Genomic DNA, 12,663 nt, shown 5'->3' with positions numbered 1-12,663 from the left:
AGTCTCATCAGGACCCTCTCAGGACACTACAGTCCCAGAACCATCCTGGCAGCAGAGACAGGGCTGTTCTGTCCGTGGCTGAACTCATCAGAGATCCATGCCACAGCGACCTCGAGTGTTCTGAGCAGCCACAGTGGTTTGGAGAGAAGCAAAACCACCTGCTTGCTGAGGAAGCATAGGATGGGTCACAAACAGCTCCACAGCCTCTGGTTCCCTGGGACTTTTGTTTCTTAAGGAGAACTATCTTTGGGTCTCAGAGGTGCAGTGTTGATAAACCTTGTGCATAGGGAAGACAGGTGCTTCCTGCAAGCACCTGGGAACTCAGAGACACAACCTCTACCCCCTCTCCTTAGTCAGACTGGTAATCTCACTGCTGGGCAGCTCTTCCTTTTTGTGGGGTGACTGTGGATGTAGCTGAAAGTGGTATGCTATTTTTCAACATCTTTATTATAAATTTTAGTGGCATTTTTGTTGACTTCTGAGCTGTCTTGTAGCACCATTCATTAATATAATTATGTAATGCCTCAGCTACATGTCTGAGAGCAAAGAGTAAACCACCTCTGTGCTACCAAACACTTATAAAAACCTAGCAAGTGGAAAAGCCATATGTCCATCTAATACAAAGACTGCGTGCTCAACAAAACCAGATGGGGAGAGGAAACTGAGAGTGATGCTTGCCTCAAAACACACCATATTGCTTTTTGCCTATATGGACAATTTCTGCTTCTTAGGATGTAACCAGATTAACCTTGCTATTATTGTCTGCCAGGGTGCTGAGTCAGTTGTGTTCCTATGTCTGTGAACATGTCAGCTACAGGGAACAGGAAGGGCATGGGTTTCTGCAGTGGTGGGGGTCCTCAGATGAGCTGAGTTTGAGTGCTGGGGGGCAGCTGTGGCAGTTCTTGCCTACAGTTTCCAAATGCATCTGTTCTAGCTATGAGGAATCTCCTCCATCTGTGCAATTTTACTTACTACTTTAACACTGACTTCTTGAGATTTTCCCTGCCCTCCTCTCCTGTCTCAAATCTCTGGTTCCCTCTCCTCTACATTTCAACTCAATGGGTTTCCTGCTGGGTAAAATACACATCCTCCTCTTCCTTCCCATTCCCTCCCTTCTCCCACTGTTGGCAGTTTTCCGATATAGCAACCTTGACCTTATCTCCAATTCCTTCCATTTCCTCCTCTTCAGCTGAGACTATCGGTGAACTCTGCCCGTTTTCCTCCCCTCCATCCTCCAAAGGCTGGCCATGCATCCTGCTGGCCATGTATCCTGCTGGATATGTTGTCACTTCTTTCCTTGCTGACTGCAGTCCCTCAGTTCTGGCCTCCTTTGTGTGTGCCTCTGTGCAGGAAGCTGATAGAGTTTGATTGAAGCTGTTTTTCTTTTGTGAACCCCACTGAAATCAGCAGGAATGAAGCACTAACCCTTTTAAAGAACGCCGACTCTCTGTGTGTCTGAGGAGAGCCTTCCCTAAGGGTGCAGCTGCACAAGGAGCACTGACTGCAGGGATGAATACTGAGCCACCCTTATCCCTCTGTGTATTTTACTTGTTGTATCCCGTAGCTGCAAGGAGCAGGGATGTTGGTGAGATCCTTGCTTGCTGCCCACTTTCTTCACATGTGTATTTGACTTTTTGTAGCACCAGCCTGGCGTGGTGGGGAGGTCTCTGAGGCCTGGGACAGGGAGCCAGTGGCGTGGCCATGTGGTGCACTCACCATTGCTGATGATGGCACTCAGCAGTTTGGACATCTCTTTTGTTGGCTGGGGCTTTTAGCTTCCAAGCTAAGGATCAAGGATCATGCCTATTTTAGAAATGAAGTAATCTGCCACTTAGACTTTGACTACAGGTTTTGGGTCTACCTCTTTTGCTGTGTTTCTCATTCTTTAAAATTATTTTTCCCTTCTTCAGTCAAATTCTCTACCTGTGTTCAGTTGACTACCCCACTCAGTTGATGCCCTTTTCTGAGAACGAAGGTGACCCTTTGAATTCTTTTTGTTTGATATGATATATCCAGTATATCACTGTGTTTGCGAGAATGCTTTTATCTTGTCAGTATGGTGATTGGTAAAGTGTGATCAAGCTCTTTAGAAAACATTTCTCTCTAATCATTTTTGTTTCATTTGTATTCTGTAATAATTTTGAGAGTGATTGCGATCATGGAAGTGCTTTGTAGCTCATTAGTGACTTCAGTTATGTGAGGAGAGGCTGCTGCTCTCTTTCATATGAGAGACTTCATGATCTACTCTAGTTTGGCAGGAAACTCTATTTAAAATATTGTCAGCAGCAATATCCAGCAGAATTCCTTTTAACTTTGTCATACTACCCTCAACTCCAAAGAAATATTGAATGTTAGACCTTTGCTTGGCATTTCCTATGTTAGTTCTGAAGAGGGCCATGGGAGAAGATCCATATGAAGTATGACCACAAACTCCTGAATATTCTTCTTTCGGTTGTCATGAACCTGGCCATTTATAGAAAGAAAGCATCTTTCATGGTAAAGCCAGAGTAATCATGCATGCATGGGTGTCTCTGACCTCTGTGGGAAGCTGATTCTGGAAGGACTCTGTTGCATTTACCAACCCTGTGAGAAATTTGTACCTTATTTTGCAGTTGTAACTCAGCTGTAGACTGGCTGGATCCAGTCCCTAGTGCTGCCTCCCCAGCTCTGTCTTTTCTGTCTGATGTTATGGATGGGGTGGCTGAGGATGTGTCCCCAGGTGGCCACAGCTCCACCAAGCTGTAACCCTCTGCCATTAGGTCCAGAACCATGCCCAAACTGAGACTGCCTCTGTTTTTTTCAGTCTGTTAAATAACCTTGGAGATTTATTGCGGGGTTAGGAACTCCTAACTTTCCTTTTTCTGAGGTGCCACCCTCTCTCCAAAGGAAGTTTGTGTATCACCTGCAACTCAGTTCATGAGGGTTGCTATTATGAGGCTGTTGGTCAGGGCATGGGCTAGGCACAGATCAGTGGCCGGGGCTTGAAAGGCTCCATGCCTTTTTGTCTGTAGCCTAATGGATTAGGCCCTCTTTTCCTTTAATACATGCATGTGAATGCTTTTATGAGTGAAAAGGCCCATACAACTTAACACATTTGGAAGAATGAGGGCTGAGAAAGTGCCCCTCCATTGGCTCTCCTTTACTGTGAAAGTGATGAGGCACTGGCACAGGTTGCCCAGAGAAGATGTGGATGCTCCATCCCTGGAAGTGTTCAAGGCCAGGCTGTGCGGGGCTTTAAGCAACCTGATTTAGTGAAAGGTCCCCTGGCCATGGCAGGAGGTTGGAACCAGAGGATCTTTAGGGTCCCATCCAACCCAAACCATTCTGTGTTTCTATTATTCTGTGATTCTTCTGGCACAACTAACTTGCTGGCCCTGGCATGGAAGGCAAAGTGATGAGAAAAAGCATAAAACATGCTGTGTTTTCAAACGCGGAGAGGACGTGAATGGAGTGCCTCGTGTGTTGTGTGTGAAAGCATTCCTGTGATGGTGCTACATGCCGCTCTGCCATCCTAATTTGCTTTCAGAGGCCCCCAAGTATAATAATTCTTTGTGTTTCCTAAAGGATGTGAAGACTAAATACAAGTTTGGTCAATGATTTCATTGTTGATTTCTCCTGGAGTTACAAAGCGATGCAAAAATATTAGGGACAGGCAGGGTGCATCTCACTGAATAAAGATATTGTGTCCCTCATAATTCAAGCTGGATGCCTGTAGAAAAAGGAAAGCCCTATGAAAAATGCTTACAAGGCTGGTTGGACAGTAGAAATCTTTTGTAAAATGTCATTTCGGCATCTTTCCCAATGGAATCCTTCATGCAAGAGGACTGGCCAGCATTTTGGAAACAAACCCAGCCAACATTAGGTTTGGACATCTGCTTGTTTTAAGGTTGCTTTCACAATTTTCTCTGTAGCTGAAGATCAGTACTTGATGTCTATGTGAAAACGCTGCCAGAGAAGCAATGAAGTTATGCCAACTGTTTCTTTCCTGAACACAGCTTCTTAGAAATGACCGTTTTATGCTGCAAAATCATCTTGTTTGCATTGCTCCTGTGTCTAGAAGGATGAGTACTGTTTGATCTTGTCCTTGTAGAAAGCTATCCTAAATGAACAAAAAATGTTTCTTGAATCAATTTAGATTTCCACCGTGGTGATCTCTTGCCTGAACATCTAGACTGAGTGCTGGTACTTAAATGGTGTCAAATCAAGTGACTTGTGAGGAAGGCGTAGTGGTGTCTTCTGTCTTTGAAACGTGGCTAAGGGGGTTGAATTTGAGACAAGCTAGTGGTCAAATCTTCTGGATATTTTCTTCGTCCTTGCTTAAATCACCCAAAGGGGAGTTAACACATATCTTACCTGATTTCCACAGGGACCAGCTCGCATGACATCTGATCTTGCATCTTCTCCTGCAGCGGGGTATGTCCCTGTGAGCCAGAAGCCAGAGGCGGTGGTGCATGCTATGAAGGTAAGGCTGTGTGGGGCTCTGAGGTGCCCTGTGTTGCACCTGAGTGGCAGAGCTGGGCATTGGCTCTTCTTGTGGAAATTACTGAACACAGACAGTTAATGTGCAGGTGGGATATAGGTAACCAGCACCTGTGTCATGATGAATAAGCATTGCTTAAAATAGCTACAGAGCTAAGAAAGATTATGCACAGCTATTTTTTGGGGGTTGGAAACCTCCAGTAAAAGCTGCTGATGCTGAAGGTGTTGGTTACCCTTTGTGTTCATCAGCCCTATGTAAACTGGGTCGCTGGGGTGACAGTGGTGACTGAGATGCCCTTTTAAAAAGGGACATAAAAACTGCATTTCCTCATGTATTTTGTTATTGAAAATCCTGCAGCAGCCTTCAAAAAAGAAAGACTTTATTTTATGAGACATACAACAAGCAGCAGCATCCTACCCATGTAGGATGTGCATCATCAGTAGGGATTGAAGTCAGGACTATTGACCATGGAACCATGGGAGACTGGTAGGTAAGCTAAAGGAGAAAACAAGCACATTTGCTTGTGATTTCACTGCAGCTTTCAGGTTTTAGTGACTATCCATTAGCAGAAAAAGTATAATTGCCCAGTGCTACATATGTAACTAGTTAAGCAAAATACTTCTGACTATCTAAGAGACACAGAAGCACAAATCCTTTAACTTGGTGCCAAAGGGATGACTGGAAAGTCTCTCAACTAAATTAGTCTTTGGTTGAAATATAATGATTTATAGATTTGGGTTTGCTGAAGCTGAAGAATTTTGTACAGGGTTAAAAAGATGAGAACAACTTAAAGGGGGATTCCTGGATGGCTGCTCTGGAGCTCAGACCCCTATGGTCATAGCTGGAAAAAAGGTCCAGCAGTGGCATCACTAGCTTGGATGTCTTGGAGACAGCTCTTTGTTTTGTACCTTTCCACATCTGACAGATAAATAAATGACACAGATGTTGCTCATGGTTATGATTTAAAAATTCCCTAAATTTTCTAATGTTTAGTGTTTCTGTCTTGGTATATCATGCCTGTCCAGGGTCTCTTGGCTCCAGGACAGATGTGGTGGTGGTAAAACCAATAAATGTCAGGAGAAGCAGTAGTGTGGCTGGCAAGGATATTGGTTCCACTGGGCAGTTGCCAGATCCCAGGAGGATATTGAATGCTACTATTTCTCAAGTAGTTATTAAAGGCAAGACAAGTTTGATTTGATTTGGATCTAATTTAAATTTAAATTATAAATGATACTTCAAATTGAAAATCTTGATTTTTTTTCAGCTTTCTTGGGACTTTATATGTCCAGATTTTATAACTCCTATTGATTGATTGTATAACTTATTAAGAAAAGGATGTCCAGCATGGTCAGGGATTAAGAAATACCTTTAGTACAGTTTTGGCTTGTTCCCAAGGGAGCTGGCCACACAAGTGGCAGTTTACTTGCTGCCATGTATTTGTCCTGTGTTTTCCAACAAGTTTCTTCTTTGCTTGTTGTGAATGGCTCTGTGCTATCAGAATGCTCCATCCTGTACTATGCTGCAATGTGCATGTGGGTGACATTTCTCCCGTGTGTGTGTGTATATATATATATACACACATATATACAGATGGATCTGCTAAACTGTTGCCTTGCAGAATATTGCAAACTCATGTGAACCTTTGTTTTCTGTCACTTTGTACTGATTTGGCTTTGATTGCATTTAATCATCCAAGCCCTGGTATAGTCCAGACTACTTCTGTTGGTTTTTTCTTCCCAAACTGTGGAGTTCATACCTTTCTGCTCCTGCTCTTCATTGCATTTGGTGAGGTGATGGTGAGGGATAGTATTAAGCAGTGCTGGTAGTGTTTTTAAATTACAAGATCAAATACTTATAAATTGATTATGATCATATTCTGGGGAGTAATTAGTTTCCTATTTGCTTTAGGAATTGCAGAACTGAATTTCTCACTAAGGGCAAGAAACATAAATGGTTTTAAGATATGGTCTGATAAGCTTATGAAAAGGATTGAAAATTAATGAGGAAGATTCTTGGAAACTGGAAATTAGGTTTGAAAAGTCTGGTGCAATTTTTCTTTTAAAGGAATTGAAAGGAAGTTGGATGACTGGTTGTTTGCACATATTAGTAATCCCTCTTCTTCAGAGCTTTTTGGATTCCTAGGAAGGGCTAGAAGAAATTCAGATGAAATTCTCCTTTGCGATTTCATAGTTTGGCTGGTGAGGTGAATTTGTCTGTCTCCAGAAACTGCTATGGCTTGAATCAGGAAGAAGGTGACATAGCAGTCACATCTCATGGGACATAAATGATCTCACGTGATGTGTTCTGCTCACTCACTTGAGGTTAAAAATATTCTCACATTTGAAGTGAGGAGGAAATTCTCCTGTAGGTCAGTGTGGCACGGAGGGATGAGGTATCTGTTTTTCCATCCTGTGGCCCATTTCCAAGGATCATCTGGAAACTGAAAGACTGAGGAAACTGGTCATGGTCTCCATCTCTCCTCCCCTTGTGGCAAGTGAAATAGTTAGCAGCTGTTGGTCTCCAGCTGCAGACCTTTTTTGGCCACATCACTGTAGCACATGGAGTAGGTCTTATTTGCACCCTGCAGAACTGGGTTGCTTTTCCAGTGCCAGCCCCTGCACGTGGGAAGCTGGATGCAGCTGCTACCTTAGAGCCTCACCTCCTGTGGTACAGATCGTGACTCTCTCTTGAGAAGAGAGCAGCTTGCAAATGAGACTTTGTGCTTTGGCTATACCACAACAGACACTGGAAAAAGCCCTTCTTGGTTGAAAAAGGAAGTCCTTATGGCTCAGCAGGCCAGCTCCTTACTGCAAGAAAAGGCAAGGAGAGATGGAAAGGAATGAAGATGATCAAGGAATGGAGCACCTCTCCTATGAGGAAAGGCTGAGGATGCTGGGGTTGTTCAGCCTGGAAAAGAGAAGGCTCCAGAGGCACCTTATAGCACCTTCCAGTCCTGTAAAGGGGGCTCATAAAAGAGAGGGAGAGGGAGTTTTATGTCACGTAGTGACAGGACAAGAGGCAGTGATTTTAAACTGGAAGAGGCCAGGTTTAGATCAGATATTGGGAAGGAATTCTTTCCTGTGAGGGTGGTGAGGCACTAGAACAGGTTGCCCAGAGAAGCTGTGGATGCTCCATCCCTGGAAGTGTTCAAGGGCAGGCTGGATGGGGCACTGAGCAACCTGCTCTAATGAATGGCATCCATGCCAAACCATTCTGTTATTCCATGATTCTGTGCAGTTGGCTCCACTTGTCTGGTGGAGCACTTGCATGCAAGTTTGTCCACAAGTGATGAGGCTGCAAGGATGTGGCTCTGTGTCCAAGCAAAAGTCACTGAGGGACTGTCCACTCCACATGGATCTGCAGGGCTTCTGCACTGCCCCTCTCTGCACCCACATATGCAATATCCCCCAGGCTTTCTTTTTTTTCCTTGGGATTTTCAGACAGTTAAATTTTATCTGTGTGACTGAAGTGCTGGCTGCAATTTAGCATAAGTTCTTCCTTGAGTGTGTTTAGGATTTTCTTTATTTTTTCCTTCTGAAATAGTTTTGTTTGTTTGCACCTACTAAATAAGGAGGAAGATGACAGGTTGGCGCTGCTAACAGCTGTTTTTGCTAACAAGAATAAGAGGTACATATGCTACAGCTCAGTATCTCACTGAACATCAAAGCACTTTTCTTAGGAACTGAGCAAACCTGCTAAAGACATGGGGAGGTGATGAGGAGACAAATGTAAAAGAACAACATTTAGCCTATAACCCAGCTGCCCCCACAGCAGCAGCCTGGACCTCTTCCATGCACACAGAGATATCAAGCAGGTGATCATCACTCCCATTAACTGTGGATAAGACAGGATTTGGCTTTCCAAAACTAGGGAAAAATCCTAGCAGGGCATATGGACTGTTCCCTTGCTGAAGCAGGATGTTTTCCAGTGCTATGTCCAGCTGACTTTGAAGCAACAAAATTAGTGAGGTTTGCACAATTTGGAAAGTATCCCTCAATCCCAGCGTGCTTTGTGTTGCAGAAATGAATATCTCAACTTCCAGCTTCCCTTCCAAAGCTTTACTACTGTCATTCAGGCTCTTTAGTGGTGTTTTTTTGATTGAATGTTTGTTTTGAAAATATGTTTGGCCATATGGGGTCAGTACAGCAAGTCAGAAGGGATATGGTGGTGTGGGTGACTTTGAGGTGACACTGTCTTGCTCACAGACATCAGTGTGGTCTCAAAGAACACTTGAGGTGTTCCTCAGTTTATGTATCAGTAGGGAAAAAGCCAGACAAGCCAGCATGCCTACTGAGAGCAAGGTGAAAGTTGTTTTGGGAAGTGATATCCCTTTTCAGAAGAGCAGCATTTCCCAGTCCAGCTTCATGCCCCTACATGTGGAATAGCCCCATGGCTGAGTAGAGCAAGCTGCTCTCACTGGCTGGCATTTTACCCAGGGAGATCACAAAGGGCTGCTGTGCAACAAAGGACCAAGTGCTGTCAGTGCAGCTTGATGAAAAGCAAAAAAGGAGAAGATGGCACGAGCCACTTTGAGCCTGGGGTACATTTGTCTGTTTTCTTTAGGCTGCTGGGTTGAGAGGTGGCAGGAATCACAGAAGGACATTCCCCAGTTTCTTGGACCCACACAGTCCTTGAACTTTATCTGATCCATAGATAGTTGATGTGAAGGCATGTCCGTATTCCCCAGTGGTGTAACTGGAGGAACATTAACCCGGTCCTTCTAAACAGCTGAGGAGGCATCTGGCAGGAACTGAGAATAGCTGGGGCTGGGTCAGCACTAAGAAAAGGCCTTCCTATCTTTCTTCAGGAGGTTATTTCACTCTTCAGAGAGTATTTTCTTCCAACATGCCTTCCCTGGATAGGCTGTTGCACATTATTGCTGTGAATCCCATTTTCCCATACCCAAGATGCTAACACATCTTTACAAAGTGCCTAGCCAGACATGGGTTGAGCCTGGGAAGCAGGATGATTTCCAGAGTAAATGAGATTCAGAAATTAAATACAAACATAAACTTCCATCTGATCATCTTTCAGCTCCAGCTCCAGCTGCCTGGTTAACACTATTAAAAAACATTTCCACTGAAAGAAATATGCTGTGCCACCTTTTCACACCTCCTGGACTAAGGAATATGCGTTTAGTTTAAGCACAAGTTGTAGAAAAACAATTTATTTCAGTCCACTGAGACTCTTGTGCCTGCAAGATGGATGGCTGTTGAAAGCAGAGGCTGGGCTAATGTGATCTTTAATGAATCCCCCCATGGTTTCCTTGACACTTGCCCTGTGGACACAGCCCATGTCCAGCTCCAGGCAGGCAGCCCAGGTGCTCCGTGCCAGGATGTGGTCCTGCAGGCTGCTGGCTTTGCAGCCAGCATCGGAAGCACACAGACTCCAGACAAGCAAGTTCAATGTGCAAGTCCAGCTGGATCAATAATTAATTCCCTCCTCTTTAGCAGAAAATAGATGCTCTCTTTGTCAGCACATACATGCTTTTTGCATCCCTCCTGCCCTTCCTCTCTTTTTAGAATGGATGTGGGTAATTCCTATCTGGTCCCAAGTAGGCTCTAGGCCCTAGGAGAATGACCTATTTTTGTTTGTAACTCATTTCGAGTGCAGCAGGATTGCTGTGCTGAAGCAGACCTGGGGATAATCTTCCCTAGTGGGAAGATTCCCATTTCATGGAGCAGTTGGTGCTGTACATACCTCAGCAAAGGCTGAAAGCCATCCTAGCACGGCATCTGGCTCTGTACCTCCCTGGGATGTATAGGAATGTTTATTCATACACCTGTGGTACACCCTCGTGTGTGTGGATGTGTTGTGGTGAATGAGACCACGTGCTGTTCTGATGATGTTGGGTGGCTGCAGGATCTCTGACCCTGCACACGGAGCTGACCCCGTGGCTCATCAGTGGTGAAGCCCTGGGTGAGGTGTGTAAATCAGCACAGAGGCAACAGTAAAGCCTGGATGCTCCTGTGCTGTGCTGTGCCCACCGTGTGGGATGGAGGAACTGTTGGAATGCATGAGGGCACGACAGAGGGGTCGTGTTTCCAGCTGGAAATGAAGGCTGCCTTTAGCCCCAGGCAGTCTCCTTGCTGTGATCAAAGGACCAGCTGGCCACAGATGGGCACTGTTCCCCTGAAGGAGCTCTGTGGGGGTGGCCAGGACAGTGGGATGTGGCAGGCCAGGGCTGGCTCCCGCTTGAGCTGCTCTAGAGGTTTGGGGTGTGGGCAGCACACTGTGAGGGACAGCAGGGGGGACTACCAGCAGCTCCTCAGGAAGAGATGCACTTGTGGACACAAACCTGCTGGCAGTGGTCCCCAGGACTGTGGCAGCAGCCACACCCACACATGCAGGTGCTGAGACAGAGGCAGGACATGGCTGGGGAACAGGAAGGACAGAGGGGCCCAGCTTGATGTCATGCTTGTCTTTGCTTGTCTTGAGTCTTTGTGAATCCTGCTAATTTAAATACATGTTAATGATGTTCTTAGGGACACAAATAATTATTTGTTTTATAATGGTTTTGTAATATTGTTTTTTTGTAGGTCCTTGAGGTCCATGAAAATTTGGACAGGCAAATGCAAGACAACTATGAAGAAGACCTAAGCGAAAAGGAGAAGGCAATCGTTCGCGAAATGTGCAATGTAAGAACTCCTCCCAGCAACTTTTGGGGTTCCTTTTGTGGTCTTTTTTTAGAAGTATGGAGGAACAGGGATCTGCTGCATGTGAGGATTGTGAGGTCCATAGGCACAAGGGAAGAGTGGAGGCTCTGCTGACCACTGTTTGGGTGACCTGAGTGCCTTGTTCACTGCACAGAGCAGCCTTTGCTCAGTAGAAAGTCCCCACTTTGCTCAGTACATAGTCCCCACTTTGCTGCCTTCCTGGCTGTGGAGTAGCTTGTCTAGCTGTCCAGAGATGTGCAAGGGGCTCTCCCTGACTAGGAGAGTCCTGTTAGCAATTGTCTCTACCTGTGCCCTTAAGGACTTGGTTTGGGCTAAGCAACAATTGCTTGCCGTGCTTCAAGCTGTACAGCTGAAACGGATTTGAGCCTAAACCACGTGGTAATGTCAGAGGGAGAATCTTGTCTGGAGTCATTGAACAGCATCATGATATGTGGGGTGCTATTAACACTGCCGACGTTTTGGGCAGCCACAGTTAACGGAGCTGGCCACATCCTGTCTGGTGAGGGCTCGTACCAACCTCTGCTCTGCGGTGTCTGCTGTCATGGCACTGCCTCCAGCCTCAAAGCACCTTGGCTGTGCTCGGGCTTTGAGCAGAGTTTGAGATTCCTGCTGGAATGCAGCCTGAGCTGCCTGTCACCTGCAGTTGGGGATGGTGCTGTTCAATTGCCCAGAGCAGGGAGGAGGTTTATGAGCCTTCTTTTTTTGAAGTCCAGATAAGAGGTTGGCCCGGGTGGCATCATTTAGTGCCTTCCAGCAGTTGAGAGGGGCCTGTTCAAATTCTGAAACCCACCTTAACCTAAAAACAGGGGGTGAACACAAACACAGCTTGCCGAGCTAAATCCCTGTGAGCATCCTTGGCAAGGGCTGAGGCACTTCACTTTGGTTGCTGGATCTCTATAAGCGAAGCCAAGACAATAATAAATGAAGGCTTGCTTTTTAGGATATTTTGTCTGCTTAATTTCCCAGTTTCTTGTAGCTATGGTTGGGGAAAGGTAAAATACTGTAACTTCATCCCCCCCCAAATTGACTCATGTCTGTTTGTCATTCATCAGCTGTTTTCTCTTTAAATATTCATTTCATGTAGATTCAAGGCAGCTATAAAGCTTTTTTGCAGTTTATTTTTTATTTAAATAGTGGCCCTAGAGTGATAAAATGTATGTTTTTAGAAAGCCATATATATATAGTTTTAATCATTATCTTTTTCATTATCTTTTCTGTTCATGGTAGCATCTTTTCTGTAAGCATGGCAGGGTTGACCTACCATTGAACTTATGTTCTGAATCTAGTGTATTTGTTTTATACTATTACCCCAGGCAAAAATGGTTCTAATTTCAAGAGGGACTAATTAGAAAAATGCATCAATGTTTTTTTCCCCTTGGAAACCGATGTAAAGATGCCATCCAGTGTCCCTGCTGAGAACTGCAGTCCAGCTCTAGGAAAGAGCTGGCTTTGCTTTCAGACTGCAATTAAAAAAAAAATATTGCCATTCCTCAGTGGTTTTGTTGT

At 44.9% G+C, this 12,663-nt stretch overlaps 1 protein-coding gene across 2 annotated transcripts in view; it reads left to right on the top strand.

Moving 5' to 3' along the window:
- The window catches only part of CCDC85C (coiled-coil domain containing 85C), a 109,572-nt gene that overhangs the window by 93,112 nt on the left and 3,797 nt on the right, over window positions 1-12,663 (top strand). For both annotated transcript variants that reach the window (XM_063399340.1, XM_063399341.1), the window contains 2 exons: window positions 4,367-4,462; window positions 11,020-11,118. In XM_063399340.1, coding sequence (XP_063255410.1) covers window positions 4,367-4,462; window positions 11,020-11,118 — 195 coding nt within the window. The remainder of the gene's footprint in view (window positions 1-4,366; window positions 4,463-11,019; window positions 11,119-12,663) is intronic.

The sequence above is a fragment of the Prinia subflava genome, chromosome 5 (genome assembly GCF_021018805.1).
Source record: "Prinia subflava isolate CZ2003 ecotype Zambia chromosome 5, Cam_Psub_1.2, whole genome shotgun sequence".
In the NCBI taxonomy this organism is placed as follows: Eukaryota; Metazoa; Chordata; class Aves; order Passeriformes; family Cisticolidae; genus Prinia; species Prinia subflava.
This window is presented reverse-complemented; position numbering and strand designations above follow the sequence as displayed.